Source organism: Phoenix dactylifera, chromosome 16, assembly GCF_009389715.1.
Source record: "Phoenix dactylifera cultivar Barhee BC4 chromosome 16, palm_55x_up_171113_PBpolish2nd_filt_p, whole genome shotgun sequence".
Classification (NCBI taxonomy): domain Eukaryota; kingdom Viridiplantae; phylum Streptophyta; class Magnoliopsida; order Arecales; family Arecaceae; genus Phoenix; species Phoenix dactylifera.
This window is the reverse complement of record NC_052407.1, coordinates 12,278,307-12,296,036: the sequence shown is the minus strand read 5'-3', so window position 1 is coordinate 12,296,036 and position 17,730 is coordinate 12,278,307. Positions and strand designations below refer to the sequence as shown.

Below are 17,730 nucleotides of genomic sequence, written 5' to 3'. Positions count from 1 at the left end.
CATATGATTACGTTTACCCCGAGACTTAACTGCCTCCTGGTTTTCTCGAAGTGATATTGCTTGAAATTTGGAATGTTTTGCTCAGTGCTTAATCTTCACATGAATTCAACTTCACCATTTCTCTTGTTTTGTTTCTTCAGGTTTCAAAATGTCAGCCATTACACTCTCCAAGAACATTTGCACACTCCAGAGCACCATTAAAAGCCAAGGCCTTTCTGTGCTGCCCAAGAGCCCTCCCTAGCTCTCTGGGCTTCACAGGGACCATCTCAAAACCACTTGTCTTGAGGTCATCAAAATGTTTTAGGACAACTGCAATGGCAGTCTACAAAGCGAAGCTCAACAGCTCGGATGGAAGGGAGCATGAGTTGGAAGCCCCAGATGATGCTTACATTCTGGACTCAGCTCAGCATAGCATCGGGGTCTGTTGATCAGTCTGAAGGATCCTTCTTTGATGACTCACAGAAGGAGAAGGGATACATCCTGACTTGCATTTCCTATCCAGCTTCAGACTGTGTCATTCACACACATAAGGAAAGCGAACTCTTCTCCTAGATTCCAGTTCCTATACACAGTTTATTGATTCTTTTTGTTAGTAAGAGCTAAGTTGGAGGTGTTTTCTGCCACATCAGTCTTCTTGGCTATAGGATGTGCTTGCACCAATCTAGACGGATATGCAAGAAGAAACCATTGGTTCCTAACCAAATTAAAGTGTGATTTGAATTTTGGTCAATTTTACTTCTTGGTTTTGTGATCTGGCTTGGACCATTGAATTAGATAAACTCAAGCAAGCGATTAATTATATACATGCTTATAAAGTGCAGTGCAATGTGAGAGGGCAGATAAGGGGGCCATTGAGCGCTAGTTGGAACACACAACAACAAGCTGAAATGATTAAATGACTTGTCCTTATTCCAGCATTTTCTCCCGGGTATAAATCTCATTCACATATTTAATGTTGTCATACAGAAATATCATGCTTATTATTTGGTTTCCATTCTGTTTTCCAAAGAACTATTACAAGAAAATTTTAAAATATAACAGATGAATAGGAGTGCTATTAGATCGTCGAATATCCAAAAATAATGTGCAGTTTACTTTCTTGGTGATTGTTTTGATCACATCTTACGTAAGCTTGAAAACATCAGAAGGAACTGCAAGGGAGAAAATTATTCTCGTCAACTTGTCTCTTGAATGATCTTTATAGCTCCTCTTTCAATAATTTAGCATCCATATTTCTTCCTGTTTTTCTGAAGATGGTATACATACTACCATCCAGCTTTCAACAATTGGTATTAGATAGTTTATAAATAATGCGGTCAGCTCATGAAGGTGTGAAGTGGGAACGCTAACTCTCTGCACGCTTGGACGGTTGAAAATTTGAGTTTTCTCGACATGTATTTTTATTGTCCCCAAACCTTAAATCTAGTGAGGATATTCCTCTCAAGTATATTATGGAAACTAATAAAAATGACAGCCATTAAACACAAATGAAACATATATCCTAAATATGACAAATGATAACCTTCCTTCTGCTTTTCAGTGGAGATTTATCAGCAGTAGACTACTCCCATTCATTTAAGAAACAATGCCATGGATTCTCATCTGTTAACTCCTTTCTTGCAATAGTTGAAAGTTCCATTTTCGCCAAACACTCAACCAAACAACGCAATTAGATCTAATATATTCACCTATTAGGAGCCCAACTCTTAATCTACTTTGCCACAAATTCACAACCATTTCCATCTCCCTCCGGCCATGTGGCTGTGGTTCTACTTCATGGATGTACCACACGTGAGTCAACTAAAACCACGTCGAACCAAGCATTTGACTTCACCTTAAACTATAATCCTGTTTTTATGCGTCTTTAGCCAACCCTAGTTGCACCTAATTAACGACACTCGATGTGAGCTCGGATAAAAGTTTTGCCGACCTGGTCTCCTTCAAGTGTGTGGGAAGGGTCCGCGCATAGGCTGCAAGATTATTTTTTTTTTTTGGTAAAAATAGCATTTCATATAACTCTAACGTGAATACATCCTGTTAAATCAAAAAAAAGTAAAAGATACAAGAAAAAGGGATTAAACTGTCAATGTCCTCTAAATAAACTCTCCGGAGTATTGGGCTACAAATGAGGCGATCCAGTCTATGGCTCTATTCGTCTTTCGAAACACATGGCTACAAGATTTCCAAACGTCTCTGGAACCATGGGAAGAATACGTGCGCTCTTGGTGTTTAGCTCTGGCTCCATGGTCTTCTCATAAGCAGCCAAATTGCCATTGGACTCCCAATTCTCTTATTCACACGACACACCACGGAAATATTCCTAAGAATGAGAAGGATTGATGCATGTTGACGTACAACATTCAAACCAACCACTGTCTTGACCCACCATCTCTTCTCCAACTGCTCTTGAAGAAGTTGTAACTAGGATTATTCTTCCTCAGGAAGCAACAAGGTTGTTCTGATTCATTCCATCTCATACCACCCCAAGAAACATGGTTGAATTGAAAGACTGTAAAATAATATAAAATATATAAATAAATATATTTTATTCTATAAGTTTAAGCTTTTGGGATAAGTAGTGATTTCAATATGGTATCAGAATAGAGATCCAGAGTTCGAACTCTGTTTTCAGATTCTTTAATTTTATTATTAAAAATTTCACATGTTGGGCTCATTCATTGAAAAAAAAAAGTCGATTTCAAGAAAGATCAGGACTTAGTAAGAATTTTCCACACGCGAATAGATTGACTGAGGCAACATGAATTCGAAGTCATACGATCCATTTGACATCACATTCTTGACTTGGAATTGTTCCAAGCCGGCTTGCAGCCTGACCTTTAAACTATCCACCTACCTTCCATTCTTTGTACTTCATTATCTCCGCACTTTATATAAACGGTTTTAAGGTTTCAGAACCCTTCCATCAACCCACAGTTTTCCGTATCTCGCTCCCTCCAACCATTCTTTCTTGATGGCCTTGGCATCCTCCTCCACCGTCCACCTCCCCGCTCCCATCCCCTTGATCACCAGGCGCTCGCTTCTTGCACCCTGCGCCGCCTACCGGACACCCGACGCCGCCGCAGCCGCCGCCGAGCTGCCCCACCAAAAACAACGCTCAAACTCCACCATCAACCTCCCAACGACGCTATCCAACCTCCTCCACCTCCACCTCACCCCCAAACCAGAAAACTCCCTTGAAAGCCTTGCTGTCGCCTTGCCCGCAGATCGCCGGACCCCAACGGAATCCCCCAAAGAGGACGTTTCCTCCTTGTGCTCCGAGCTCCATGGCCCCGGTGACTGGTCCCGTCTCCTCAACCCCCTCCACCGCTGGCTCCGCCGCGAGATCGTCAAGTACGGCGAGTTTGCTCAGGCCACCTACGATGCCTTCGACTTCAACCCCTTCTCCGAACACTGCGGCAGCTGCCTCTATTGCCGCCGCCGCCTCTTCGACAAGCTCGGCCTCGCCAAGAACGGCTACGACGTCACCAAGTACATCTACGCCATGTCCCACATCGAGCTCCCTCGCTGGCTCGAACGCTCCATCCATGCTGATACCTGGAGCAAGGACTCCAACTGGATGGGCTACGTCGCAGTGAGCGACGACACCGAGTCCCATCGAATCGGATGTCGAGACATTGTCGTCGCATGGCGCGGAACCATCGCGCCGGCAGAGTGGTTCGGGGACTTGCAAGGCAAGCTCGAGCCGCTGGGCTCCGATCATGGCGACGTCAGAGTCGAGCATGGATTCCTCAGCATCTACACCTCGAAGAGCGACGCCACCCGGTACAACAAGTCCAGTGCCTCAGAGCAAGTCATGGAGGAGATCAAACGTTTGGTGAGCTTCTACAGAGAGAAAGGCGAGCAAGTAAGCCTAACAATCACCGGCCACAGCCTCGGCGGCGCGCTGGCTCTTCTCAACGCCTACGAGGCGGCGTCGGCCGTTCCGGACCTCCCGGTGAGCGTGATATCCTTCGGGGCGCCTCGCGTCGGGAACATCGCATTCGGGGAGAAGCTGAAACAAATGGAGGTGAAGACGCTGAGGGTGGTCGTGAAGCAGGACGTGGTGCCGAAGATGCCCGGGATTTTGTTCAACGAGAAGATAAAGAAGTTTGAGAACGTTACTGGAACGTTGGAGTGGGTCTACACCCACGTTGGGCTGGAGCTTGGCCTGGACGTGAGATCCTCGCCGTATCTGAAGAAGGGACTAGATATCCCGGGATTCCATAGCTTGGAGACTTATTTGCACTTGGTGGATGGATATCTTAGCTCGGACACAGAGTTCCGGGTTGATGCTAAGAGGGATGTGGCGCTGGTGAATAAGGCGTCCGGGATGTTGAGGGAGGAATTGCGGATACCGCCGTGCTGGCATCAGTCGGCTAATAAGGGGATGGCCTGCAATTCGTATGGGAGATGGGTGCCGCCCCAGAGGGATCCCGAGGATATCCCCTCGCCCTACAGAAGTGGCCCATGACTTAGTCACCACTAAGGCTTGGAATTAATTAGACCCCTTGGGCTACATATTGTGTAATTAATTTACAAGACGAGTTTATTCAACAATATCTTATTTTTAGTTGCAACAAGTTGATCAATAGCATATGCTAGCTCACTTTTGCTTCCCTCGTGCCAACACGATCTAATTGTGTTAGTTTCTATATATAATTGATTTTAGCAATTAACACTAAAGCTCCTCTAAGGGCTCGTTTGGTTCGGAAAAAGAAGGGAGGAAAATGTGGTCAATGAAAAAGTAATGAGATGCCTCTTGTTTGGTTGAAGTTTTCAAAGGAGAAAGACGGAAAAATTATATTTCCATGAAAATATGATTCCCACATTATCATATTTTCCATATTTCATGGGAAAGTCTTTCCCATGAAAAACATAGAAAAGTTACTTTCTCATGAGGCGGGAATCACTCCATTTTTATTTTTTCTCAAAAAAAACCCTTCAGCATTAAAGACCTAATTTTTATTAAGGGTATAATAAGAATTATACATAACTTTTCCAGAAAAGTGGATGGTCAACCAAACATAAGTACTTTGTAAATCTGTCACTTTCCCATTGTCAACCAAACATGTCAAAAGTACTTTTCTAGGCATCATCTTCCTAGAAATCTGCTTCCTAGAAATTATATTTCTAGAAGGAAAAATGCTTCCCACGAACCAAATGAGCCCCAAGTGTTCTAATCGGCAGAGCCGGTCTCGGACAAATTTTTAATACTCTTAGAGAACCTGTCGACGGAGCTACTCTTGGATGAATTTTCAATATTCTTAGAGAATCTGCTGATAATTTAGATCCTGTAGATACTCGTATAATATCTTCTAATAAACTATTCTATTTTATCAATTATCAGTTTTCAGAAAAGCTGAGGGTAAAGGTACTTCAACCATGGTGGGGAAAAGTGAGAAACCAGTAACAAAGTTGTGATGAAGAATCCAGGTGGGAATGGTATCAGTGCACATGAACCACCACCAGAAACATGACAAGCAGGAAAAGCTGCTGACCGCATGTAGCTAAAAACAATATACTGCATACAAACTTCTCACAAAGACCAAATTACATCCCATCAAGTAATTTTCCCCTACAACTTCAAGTACACAAGATGCAACTAGAAACTATATACGACATCACAGTATTACCAATAACCGAAAAGATGAAAAGAAACAACCAAAATATAGTAGGCCTCAGTCACTACAGTTAGCATGCTGAATACAATCCCAGAAGAATTCTATCAACAGACACACAGCACCCACACATGTACAACCAATCAACAGCATCTATACTTTTTTCTACTCTTGAGCAAGCAAACACCTACTTTATATGCAGTCCTGGAAGTAAAGATCATCGCCAACTGTGAGTTAGCAGATGAATAAATGCTGCGCTAAGACATAATCGAGGCAAGGAGGATGCATGTTGCATTAAAAAGATGTAGTTCTAGATGTATGTGATTGGGCATCTTCAAATTGATCAACATCCTCCAGTTTCTCAGGCCTCAAGCAAGGAGGAATGTAACCTGCATATATGGATTCAAGGTTCGGGATTTCCTTCAAATCTCGGGATGCAACCTCCAATGGAGTGTAGTAGAAGGCAAGGTAGAAACGTTTTTTGCATACAAAAGCAAAAATGAAGGATAATATGATCAGGGGCAACATAAATGGAGCATAAATGAATTTCTTCAACCCAAAGAAGCCAAACATGGTGACTTGGTAGATGATCAGAGCTGCAAGAATTCTTGAGTGCATGTGAGGCCACATTCGCCCATTGCTCTCGTACTTTGGGACATAAACTTTCAGTGCCTGCATAGAGGGAAGCGGCCAATTATATTTTGTTAGATAATGTCAATTCCGTTCCCATTTCATGCAATGAAAGTTTACATTAATTATTAGCATGTTAGCTTTCTAGTTGTCTCTTTTAATTAACTCCCATTCAAACAAAGTAGTGTATGCAAGTTACTGCATCAATGAAATAGAGTAAATCTCAAAAGGTTTTTATCAGCTATTGAAATGATATGTGTGCCATTTTAAAGGTAACACATAAAAAGTTCATCCTTTTTTTAATAAAATATTCTTTCACAAACTTGAGATTATTAATGTAAAATCATAAATTACTACTATTATTTTTTTTTTCTTTCCTAAAAGTAAATGACAGGTTTTCACTCACCTGATTTCGCGCAATAAGCCAACCAAGGGCAAAATATACAACACCAAAGGGAATGATCAGAGGAGCTATTACTGAATAACAGAGGACAACCGTTACGATAAGCATGTCATTGGGAACTCTAGTAGCATAACCAAAGTCTCCAGGGGCCCATGCCTCTTTCACCTCAGCTTCAGTCTTACAAAGAAACTTCCTTTTCAGATGGAAGATAATCAGAGGAACCAAACGAGAAAGCTCAAGCCCATATCCAACAAAAAATCTGAAACCCAATCCAATAGAAATTCCTTGTCATAGTGCCAGTAGAAAATGACAGCAACCAGTTATAATAAATTCACAGACCATAAATTTGTAAAGATGGATTTACAAATTAAGTTTCCTTATGAAAGTGAGATATCGATTTTTCACAGAGATATTTAAAAACAACAAACCTAATCCAATCTATTCAGTATTGGTCCTTATGATCCAATTGTTGCCATTTGTTCTTATAAAATTTGCTGTTTTCCAGCAACTTATCGCACTACTTTTTCCAGATATCACTTATGTCTCCTCCTACTGGATCTTTCCAACACAAGATGGAGATCATATCTAAACACAATCATAAAATCTCAATCAGTATCATTGTATTCAATATTGAGCTATTCTAGCATTCTCAAATGTACTCATTATTTGTCTGCATCATTACATATAGAGAATTCTGTTTGGCATGTAGCATAATATATAGGAAAGTGTTTGCCAAGAGGTCAAGACAGATTACATTATTTATTCAAGTACGCTTTTCAACTAAAACACAATAGCAGCCGAGATTAGATGGAAGCAAGTATCCTTAGTCTTCTAGTTGGAAACTTTATAGATATCCGTGATCAAAATAACTATGCTAACAGACAGAACTCAGCTTTCTTAGTAAGAAATTTGAGAAGGATATCGTAGAATCATAACCACCTTGACCATCCATTGATTTATTCGTTGCAGGTAATGCCGTGACCATTTAATCACTTGCAGAAAACAGTATCTGGCATATATCATGGACTAAAACAGCTAGTGCTTTCTAATCATTTTGTTATTCATTGAAAATAACAACAAAATGGATTATATGGTATCAGCGATCCTGGGTACATTTATCGACTTTTTAAATATCCTCACTAAAAAAGCCTGCTAAATAGAATTTTATATTCCTAGTAAGAAATGTGAGAAAGATAACTATACATTTATGGCACTAACAAAAAGGAAAATGGATAATGAGTTCTGTAAAACTTTATCCTCTACTCTGCAACTCCTGAGTTTTCTCCAATTGCTTATTTCTTTCTCATCAATAATTAAAAATGAATATTTTTACAGTGTTTAGCCTATATGCTGGAAAAGCTAAGTGCTTCTTAAGTGTTTAAGATGAAAAAGGTCTAATTAAAGAGCAATTATTTCCTACAAGAAAATAATAAAATAACTTTTAGCATCAGGTTACCTGTTGTGGATCTCAAGTCTGGTAAAAGGATGCTTGTGCCGAAAATTTTATGCAAGGAAAGCTTTAAAAAGAATCACAAAATAAAAGGATGTTTACCACTATAAATCATGCCATAACGAAACAAGCACATCTTAGTATTGTATGCTGAAAATAGATAAAGACAATCATCTTACGGATATAGAAAATGTGCTGCATCTGAAGATTAAGATTAGAAGCTATATGAGTAGAAACTTGAAATAGATGCGCCCATGTTTCTAGACCATAGAAAAGAAAGGGATGCAAACAAATAGCATTTACTCTTTAGTGGAAAATAAGCAAATGTGGAAGATGAGAACAATACTTCAGAGCGACAAATGTAAGAAAGAAGGTTGCACTTGCAGGCAGGCTCGTCCCAAGCATACTAACAATTTGTTTGGGATGATCTATAATGGTCTTCAGAGAACTAAACAGTGCTCCACCAATTGTAACTCCGAGGAAGACATTGAATATGATGAAGTAAAAGTACTTCCCCGAGGCAGCTCGTACTGCATGGCTCTCAGAAGGGATTCCCTCTGCCTTTGACAGAAACATGAGGAACGATGGAAGCAAAGCCAAGAAGATAATAAGTGCAAGCTGAGGCAGATAAGCTTCTAAAACTGTCTTAATTGCAGTTCGGTCTACTATAACCTTCAAGAAGGGAAGCAGCTTCCTCAAGTTCTCCATGGTTGTAATTGCAGAGATGAATGAAATTGGGATCATGTAGAAGACCACAATCAGAAAGACAACACCATAGACAATAGACTGTCGTACCTCCCTCTCATATAACTTCTTTGGCAAATTTTTCCATAGTAACTGACTTGGCTGCGGAGCTTCCATCACAGTCCATCTATCGAGCATCTGAGCATGGATGGTCTGGGAGGCCAAAACTGCAGCTGGCCTTTTATTGAAGAAAACCAGGGCTGCTGCTTGCTGTTTCTCTCTGAGAGTGAGTTTCTGTTCAGCTTCTAATTTAGGCAGCAGTTCCTTAATTTGCTCGTTGCAATAATCAATAGTATCAACTTTTGCACCTATAAGACCAAGAAAGCCAGTTCTATTGGTAGGTCTTGTGCCATTTGGCTTGCTTGTAGATTTAGATTCTGCATACACAACTTCAGCACGAGCAAGTTTCTTTTTGTAACCTTCTATCTCTTCCCAAATTTTGTTGACCTAAAAGAGTGGAAACAAAAGAAGATGATATTGTTTCCGATCGTGGAGAATTCTAATATTTCTCCTTTCATTGGAGCAGGTTGGGTCATAAGTACTGGAAACAAGAATTATAAGCAGAATGATAATATAATTAGCTACCTTTTTGTTGTCTGTCACCACCAATGACCTGTAGAAGGTTTCTGGATGGAGTGTTCTGAAATATGAGTCAACCTGTTCTTTTATGGTCTGATCTGGTGGAGCACTAGGAATGTCTCTCACAAGTATGGCAAACTCCTCAGGTTTCACTTCTGGACTTGATTTTGCTGCAGCTCTCAGATCGGAGACATGCTTGTAGGATTTCCATAGCATATAAAAGGTGACAAAAGAAATCAAATATGTTCCAAGCAAAAATGCCCACAACCTTGGACTTTTTTCCTGAAAACATATACAGAACAAATAGTACAGAAAGCATAAATAAAGCCAGCGCGAAAAATCATTTCTGTGATAAGCAAAGCTTTATAACTATGTTCCAATCACATGGATGCAACATTTCCCCACCAGTAGATGTCAACCCTCTGAAACTTTCATCTACTTAACTACATACATCTCATTTTTAAGAGAAATTAAAGAGGCTAGATATGAAGGGTACTGATGCTGGCAACACTAAATTACTGGTACTTCAACTTTAACTAAGCTATTTGAAATTGCATCATCTCCTTACCAGGCTATTTTGTTAACCTACTTTCTTGAGTCCCTGGAAGGAGGAAAAGCTTAGCCAAGGTGGCTGTTTTCCAAAGAAGAACCACAAAGAATTGTCCAACCAGGATCTTTTCCAAATCCACACTTGGCGTCTCGACGTGTTTAAGAAACAGTTTGCGCCCAATAGAAGTCACAATTAATTTTTTTTTCTCAGTCAGTCAATAGATACAGATCTTGGGTGCTAGTTGAATTACTGATATTCAGGAACCCTCCTGCCTGAATGCTAGTTGATGAGACAATCAAGAGCGCATGAGCATGAACATTAAAGAGGACGACGATGTAAGAGTTAGTGAAGTCAGAATATTTGTACTGCTCAATATTATATTGGGAACAGTAAGTTTGAGTTTTGACTTTTGATTCTCATCAAGAGACGCCAGGTATTGTTATAAAGATATTGGAACTGATGGGAAGACTTTTCTTACAAAATTAAGCAGGTAGTATGTGGATATATTCATTCACTATTAAACCATTGTGCAATGCAGATGCTACCCATTTAGAGGGACCCTCGTAGTTTAGTAGGCATTTTAGTGTTATATGAATCATTGTTAAGCCAGATAAATGGTAAAATCAGAAGATAATTAAAATGATGACCTGTCAAGGCAGCTTAGGAGTTCCAACAATAAAGGACAACAGCTTTACAGTTGAGTTTCTTGCTAGATCATGCTTAGTTCACTACGATCCGCAATGATGATTGACAGGCTAGGTTCCAAATACTTCCGGTCATATTTGGTATTCACCTATTGAACAGAGAGAGACCAAAAAAACTTCACCGAAGCAATGTTCTTTTTCAGAGTCAAGTACATTCAATTTGGCGAATCTAGCCCTTTCCATACCACTTGAAAACATAGAAGAAGAAAATCTCACCGAACTAAACATGAACAGCAGTGTAAAAACATGGGAACTCCTTCAGCAAATGCTAGTACCTGATTTGGTTAGCCTGAATCCTATCTATATTCATGCAAAGTAATCGATAGGCGGGCATCATTCAGATCAAAATCTTGAGCCAAAATAACAACAGAGTATTCAGGCAACGTAGCAACTGGTCCTTAGGAATTAAAGATCCCTCTACATACGGTTATAGATATATGAAGTTAGCATCAATCAGGTTGTTGTCAATGGTTATGAACAATTTGGTTTACTTCCCAGTGATTGTTTTTCCTTCTACAATAGAAGAAGGCTGAGCTTTAGAAGACTAATGCAACTTACTTGGACATTTCCCATTGATAGCTTGTCAAGATCATTGAAGGTCCCATTACTGTTCTGAGCATGCGCCTTCACATTATGATCGGTTCCAGAAACTGGAAGAAGAACTGGAAGCAGCACGATGCCAGAGAACACCAATATCCCAAGAACTGGACAAGCAGAAGAACTAAACTATTCAGAATGTTGCATGTTGAGTCAGCTAATTCTGCAAGTGAGGCAAAGTTGTACAGCATGCCAACCTTAATTGATACTACAGTAATTTTGTTACTGAAGGGCATGAGAACGACATCTATAATGTCTATCATACATGAATTATCCTCTTCTTATGGAAGAACAAATGAACTGACTCATAGTTTAATAAATGCTGCTTCTACATTATAATAAAAAAATACAATGATGAAACATAGCTAATTTAAGTCTGGAAGGCAAAATCCTAACAGGCCAAAGAATGTGTCAACACTTCATAGAGTATTCAATGAAATCAATAAATTTCAGCATATTCAGCACTATTTCGGCAGACCAAAGGCAAAGGGATTTACTAACAATGAAGTAGCTAAAGCTCTATTTTCGGAACACTTCGATCATTGAATTATGTCACAAAGAAGCGAACACCCAACAAGCATAAAAGCAAACACCTAAAATGGCATTCATATATTGCAATTACAATTTTGAGACAGAACCAAGTTTAAACATCAATTAAGATGGAGAGGGAAAATAAGGAAAAGAAAGGCGAAATAGAAAGGACCAATGCAGCTATCAGCATTTATATAATTGTTGAAAGGAAACAAAAATAGGGAAAAACAACATATTGAGAAAAATTATTTTAATAAATGTCAAGAATATATTATATCTATATGTGTGTGTTTGTGTGTGTGTTTTTTGTTATCAGGCAAAGTATTGAAGAACGAAGAAGTCTGAATTCATTATAAAAAAAAAAGGACATGCCTAAATTTCTTTATCCAAACATGCCAAAGATCTATTAAAGAGGTAGGCTAAATTTCTTTACCCATAATAATTTATAAAAAAACTACCCACAAATAAAGTATCCCCAAGGACAACAAATCCACATATAACAAAAATGGAAACCCAAATGCTGGATTCGTACTGAGCGAGAAAGAGAAAGTTCCAACCAAATTAAACATTGCCTCAGAACAACAGAGAAGATAACATGCCCAGAAATATCTCATAACTATACAAGATACAGAGCAAAAATTATAGAAATTTATAAAGATTTTTTTTTAACTTAAAAAAATAGACATCCTCGATCTCGATTAAGACGAAACACAGTGCGTTGTAACACCCCATAAGGCCTTGAGGGTGTGATAGTAGTTCTCATGCGTAGTTTAAAACAAATCCTTTCAAATGATCAAATCAAAGTTAAACAGACAGTCATATAATCATACCGATATATCAAAAAAAAAAAAGGAAGATTCGCAAAATCCTCAAAATTTAGATTTTTCTTTTGGGCAGAAATTCTATCACCCTAGGCCACATTTTTTCCTTAAAAAAAACATAAAACAAAATTTAAACTCATATCAGGAAAGAAATAGTCGACTTTTATGAGCACAGAAAAAAGACCATCTACAAACAGCCTTAAGTTATTATCGAAACAATTACAATTGAATACCGTACGAGATATTAAAAAGATCAAAATCCATCAAACATTAATACAAGAAGAAAAAAAAGTTGAAAACCAGAATCATAAAAGCACAACTCAAAATAAAAAGAAAAAACAATAAAGATCTACAAAACTATAAAATATAAAGGGAATCGAAAGAAGAAAATGGAATATTTTTCTTTTTTTTGTTTTTTTGTTGAGGCCAAAATCCAAGGCCATACCGGAACCGAGGAAAATCAAATAGACAGCGGCATCGACGCCGGCCGCCTCGACGACATCGGCCTCGGTGGCGCTGAAGGCCTCTTGGATCCAAGCGAATGGGTTTCTCGTTCTCCTCCTCCCCTCCCATGCGTCCAGCCCTCTGAGGACTCGGTTGGGGTAGTACACCACCTCGTTGCCGGGCCTCCTGGAGAGCCACGCGAACAGAAGCATCAACACCACGAAGATGAGGAAGGACGTCCCCAGCGACGTCAGAAAGGAGTTGAAGTCCATCTCCTCTTGTCCTCACTCCCGGCTTCCGCTGCTTTGTTTCCTCCTCTTCTTTGTTTTCCAGAGACTAGCCGTTGGTTTCAGAAAGAAAAAGCCGTTTGAATGGGGGGCATGGGTACTAAGAGCGCTTGCCTCGGTTAAGGGAAGAGAAAGAGGGTCCGGGAAGCTTGATTCTTTTCTTTTCTTTGCTCTAATGGTGCCTCTTTTGCGAGGCGTAAAGCTATAAATTAGCGCCGGGGTGGTCCTGCCTCTTGATGACCGCTTTGGGAGGGGACGAGTTGATGATGCTTGCTTGCTTCTGAATCGTTTGATGGGACGGGAAACGGCTGTGGGCGCGGGCTGCCGCTGCTGTAATTACTAGGTTGCCCTCTTTGTGCAACTGTCAATCTTCCTATTTTTTTTCCTTTTCGGTGCCCATTTAGATTAAAAAAAATCACCTAGCAACAGCAAACTAGTTGTTCATCTTATGATAGCAACCATCGATGCTATGTAGTATTTTACAATAAAATTCATAATACACAAAATTTAAAAGAAATATTAAATCAAAATTTGATGATCAGGTATGAGAGTATCTCAAATTTAAAAAAAAAAAAATTATCCGACATTGTCAATCGTTTGGAAGTTTTTTCTCTTTGGCATCCGTTGGGATAAAAAAAATCACCTGGCAACAACAACCTACCAAGCACAGTGTATAACATCATCTTATTTGCTAGTTGTCTATCTTCTGATAGTATCTATCAAACATTATACGATAAAAATTATAATGCACAATTTTTTTTAAAAAAATTATTAAACCAAAATTCGATGATCAGATGTGAGTATTTCAGATTTATGAGCTAAATATTAGCCTCGTAAGAAATATAAGCGATACGTAAAAATTTTCAATATATTTTAAATTCTAGCAATTAGCAGCTATAACTTATGTTCTTACGTTTAAAACTTCATATATATTAAATTATAATGTGCGATTGCTTCGAGACTCCAAAATAATGCTATGCACATTATATATTCATTTGTCATTAGATCTCGATCTAAAACTAAAGTTAAATACCTTTAACTATTCCATACTCTAACCGTCCAAAGACCAAATATATTTATTGTGGAGTACGCAGATTCTTGAGGAAAGCCATTCCGTTTTCTGCTCCAGGTTTCATGCTTCTATTAAATGATTCATAGTACGCGGCCAAAGTTACCTCCGCGTGGATGATGGGAGGGTATTTGTGTCATCTCACAACCAGGTCCCTCCCCGCGGGTGTACCCATCGAAAAAGATTTATGGGCCCCACTCGGATAGCACGTTCTCGTCGACAATGCCACGTGGCATGTCTATCTTCTCTGCCGACACCTGTATTTTGACCGGCCTGCCCGACGGTATCAAAACGGTTTCCACTTTCCACACTGTTCAGTTCCCGTGAAGCCACTGCATCAATAAACACACCCATACTCTCGACACCCACTCTCTCACCCTCTAATTGAATTCGAGTTTTACGTGACTGGTCCCCAAACAGGCGTTCCTTTGACACGTGCGCGAAGTTGAATTAGTTCGGGCAGCGGCCAGTGTCCGTTTCAGAACTGAATGCCAAAAGAGGAAACTTGGGCAACGGGTATCCCGAGACGCGTAGCGGACGCGGAAAACAGACACGTGGATTCACGTTACATCCGAGAGTGTCCTGTCCATGGCACCCACGTTCACACCCCGCAATTGAGTTTGAGTTTTGGGTGATTGGTCCACAAAGAGGCGTCCCTTTGACACGGGCAAGAAGTTAATTATTCGGGCAGCCGGCAGTGTCCGTTTCAGAACAAAGTGCCAATGCAGGAAACCCGGGCAACAGCCATCCCGAGACGCGCAACGAACTCGGTGAACCGACGCGTGGACGTAACGTTCCGTCGGAAATGGCCGTTTCTCTCGCGCGTCTCCGGGACTGACAGTTGGACGCGCGAGTGTCTCTTGGATCACCTATTTTGGAGAGACAGCAGACACATATTTTAACATGCAAACCAGCGAAACGTAGTTGATGTTTTTACCCGTCCTAACATAACCACATATCAATATCTAAACAACAGATGTCATTAAACCCTAATTTTGTTAGGACTTAGGATAGCTATTATATGATTAATACTTTAAATTTCAGATTTCTATATTAATCTTCTGTCCTAATATACTTTTATTGTATGACAAAAAAATGATCTTTTTATTTGGCAAAATAATAAGTTGGACAATTCTGTAGTTTCTTCTAATATTGCTTATACTTTATGGCAAAATAATTATTATTCTCGTATTAAATGATATGAAATTATAAAAGGGGAGAATGATGGTGATCATTATGGTCATTATAACAATTAATATGCATGGACCAGTGTGAGAAATGCTGTTTGTTGTTCTGTTCCGACAGCTTTGGATCCTCTGTGAGCACGAGGGTGGATAAAGTATAGCAACGTCCCCCATTCGCTTTTGTGGCTGTGGATGGCCTTCCTCTAAAGGATCCTAAGATATTTCTCTGGTGGTGATGATCTGTTTCTTTTATAAAAAAAAGTTTGTGAAGGTTGTTCCTTTGCAAGTACCATGCCATCCACATGCATCATTATCAATGTAGGTACCAATTTCAGGCATCATTAATGAAATAGTACTAAAGAGCATGGAGGGCTTGATGGTTGGGTTATATATGTCTTTATATACAATTTATGCAAGAGTTTGATGTGTGATACAACTTTATTTTATATAAAATATCAAGTCATCCACTTGTGTATGGCTGTCATTTAATAAAGAGAATTAATTTCAATTATTGTTATTATTAATGAAATGGTTGACATGTGGGGTATGATTTTTTTTTTTAGTTTCTTTGAGAGGTTCTAAAGCAACCAAGTCACGCAATTATAGATGGTGTATCTCCCACCATTCAAGGAATCCTTGGCACCAAAACATGTGGAATATGCTCTGCCATTGGCTCGACTACCAGAATAATGATTATTCTATCTTCTCACCTTCTCTTTTCTCTTCATCTCTTTTTTCCTATTTTTTTATATATTTCAGAGCCAATAATGATGATGTTTATCTTCAGTTCTGTATGAAGGTTGCAAAGATGGAGAATCTAATATTCTTGATGGGTAAACCCTAATCTCTAATCTCGAGATCTTCAAGCTCATGGGGGTTGCAAACCCTAACTCCTTAATTCTAAAATTCTTAGGGTTATGGAAACCCTAAACCCTCGATCATATCTTCTTATTTTTTATCCTAATGGATTGACGGTGGGGTAGCTTCGATGGCCGCTGAGGCAACCGCTGCAGCCATTCCTTTAGGAGGAGGCTTGGAAGAGAGTGGAGGGAAAGGAAATCAAATATTATGATCATTGAAAAGCAAATCTGAGCCTCTCTTTATCTTTCTCTAGCTGTTTTATGTTTTATTTCCCTATTTTCCTAATGAGATTTTCTATTTCTAGAGTTAGAATTTGATGTTAGGTCTACGATTTTTGATAATTGAGGTCAGTATGGCTTAAGTTAAAAAGGCATATTTTTTAACTTTTTCTCATGTTGAAGGATTAATAGGATCAAACTATTTCTCATATGTCATGCATGTACTTGGAGGAAAAAGAAGTGAGAAGAGTGGGGGAGAAAGGGAAGCCAAATAGTAGAATATTTCACCCCCAATGTGCGATCAAACTGTTTCTCATGTTGTACTTAATTCAAGAGCTTTTTGCCTGATTTTTCAGTGAGGTGAGTATAATGCAGCATTTTGTTAAAAAAATATTTTGGACTTGGATATGGTGTCGTGTAAACAGTGCCCCCACATCCAATTAGTCGAAGATTAGGAGGTTGATAGGATGTATCTGACACCACATCTATCAGCCTAATTTTGGAATGAATATCATCCAACTTGATCGTTTTGAAGACCATGGAGGATTTAGCTGAAGCTAGATTGAAGCTTGAGCAGCATATAGCAACTATGGAGGATCTAGTGGAGGTATAACCCAATACCATTCTTGCTCTCCAACTTGTTGGTATGGCAAATATGGCTGACTTGCAAGGAAATGTGCCCAATAAATTTTAATTGGCTTAATCAATTTAAATTCTAATCTGATTGAACCTACTTGGATTTAAATCAGACCCAATACAGGCTAATGCAAATCCATTTAATTTCTTTAAATCGAATTGGATTAGTTTGGATTCGGACTCAACCTGTTAACCCGAACCAACCCGTTAATCAATTTAAATCTCCCTTCTTCTTGGTTTCTCCAGAACATTCCCAACGCCACCTCCACGACTCCACCCCCACCCACGACTCCGGACTCCGTCTCCTCGCCCCCAAGCCTGAAGGATGAAGCCGATGCCCCCCTCCCCGCCCTCCCCTCCGACAACGGCTACGACGATGAGGACAATGCTGTACACCCAATCCC

General features: G+C 39.6%; 2 protein-coding genes and 1 long non-coding RNA gene across 3 annotated transcripts; 2 read left to right on the top strand and 1 right to left on the bottom strand.

The window, feature by feature from the left end:
- Positions 1-2,695: 2,695 nt before the first annotated feature.
- On the top strand, positions 2,696-4,726 carry LOC103703718 (phospholipase A1-Igamma1, chloroplastic). Its single transcript, XM_008786665.4, has one exon. It carries the CDS (start codon positions 2,972-2,974, stop codon positions 4,469-4,471), a length of 1,500 nt encoding a protein of 499 aa, XP_008784887.2. The 5' UTR covers positions 2,696-2,971; the 3' UTR covers positions 4,472-4,726.
- A 778-nt stretch (positions 4,727-5,504) lies between these two features.
- LOC103703675 (CSC1-like protein ERD4) lies at positions 5,505-13,564 on the bottom strand. The gene is made up of 6 exons (XM_008786601.4): positions 13,073-13,564; positions 11,237-11,382; positions 9,431-9,706; positions 8,448-9,292; positions 6,655-6,910; positions 5,505-6,290 (listed from the first exon to the last, which is right to left on the bottom strand). Exons 1-6 carry the CDS (start codon positions 13,341-13,343, stop codon positions 5,913-5,915), a joined length of 2,172 nt encoding a protein of 723 aa, XP_008784823.2. The 5' UTR covers positions 13,344-13,564; the 3' UTR covers positions 5,505-5,912.
- A 2,579-nt stretch (positions 13,565-16,143) lies between these two features.
- LOC113462509 lies at positions 16,144-17,553 on the top strand. Its single transcript, XR_005506575.1, has 2 exons — positions 16,144-16,444; positions 16,525-17,553. It is a non-coding gene; the product is annotated as an uncharacterized LOC113462509 (long non-coding RNA).
- Positions 17,554-17,730: the final 177 nt, after the last annotated feature.

Bases quoted from the DNA above. Each gene is read 5' to 3' on its own strand.
- LOC103703718 (XM_008786665.4), top strand. From the start codon at position 2,972: ATGGCCTTGGCATCCTCCTCCACCGTCCACCTCCCCGCTCCCATCCCC.
- LOC103703675 (XM_008786601.4), bottom strand. From the start codon at position 13,343: ATGGACTTCAACTCCTTTCTGACGTCGCTGGGGACGTCCTTCCTCATC. The intron at 9,707-11,236 runs GTAAGTTGCATT...ATATGTTTTCAG, and splicing joins TATCAATGGGAAATGTCCAA to GAAAAAAGTCCAAGGTTGTG. The intron at 6,291-6,654 runs GTGAGTGAAAAC...CCCTCTATGCAG, and splicing joins GGCTTATTGCGCGAAATCAG to GCACTGAAAGTTTATGTCCC.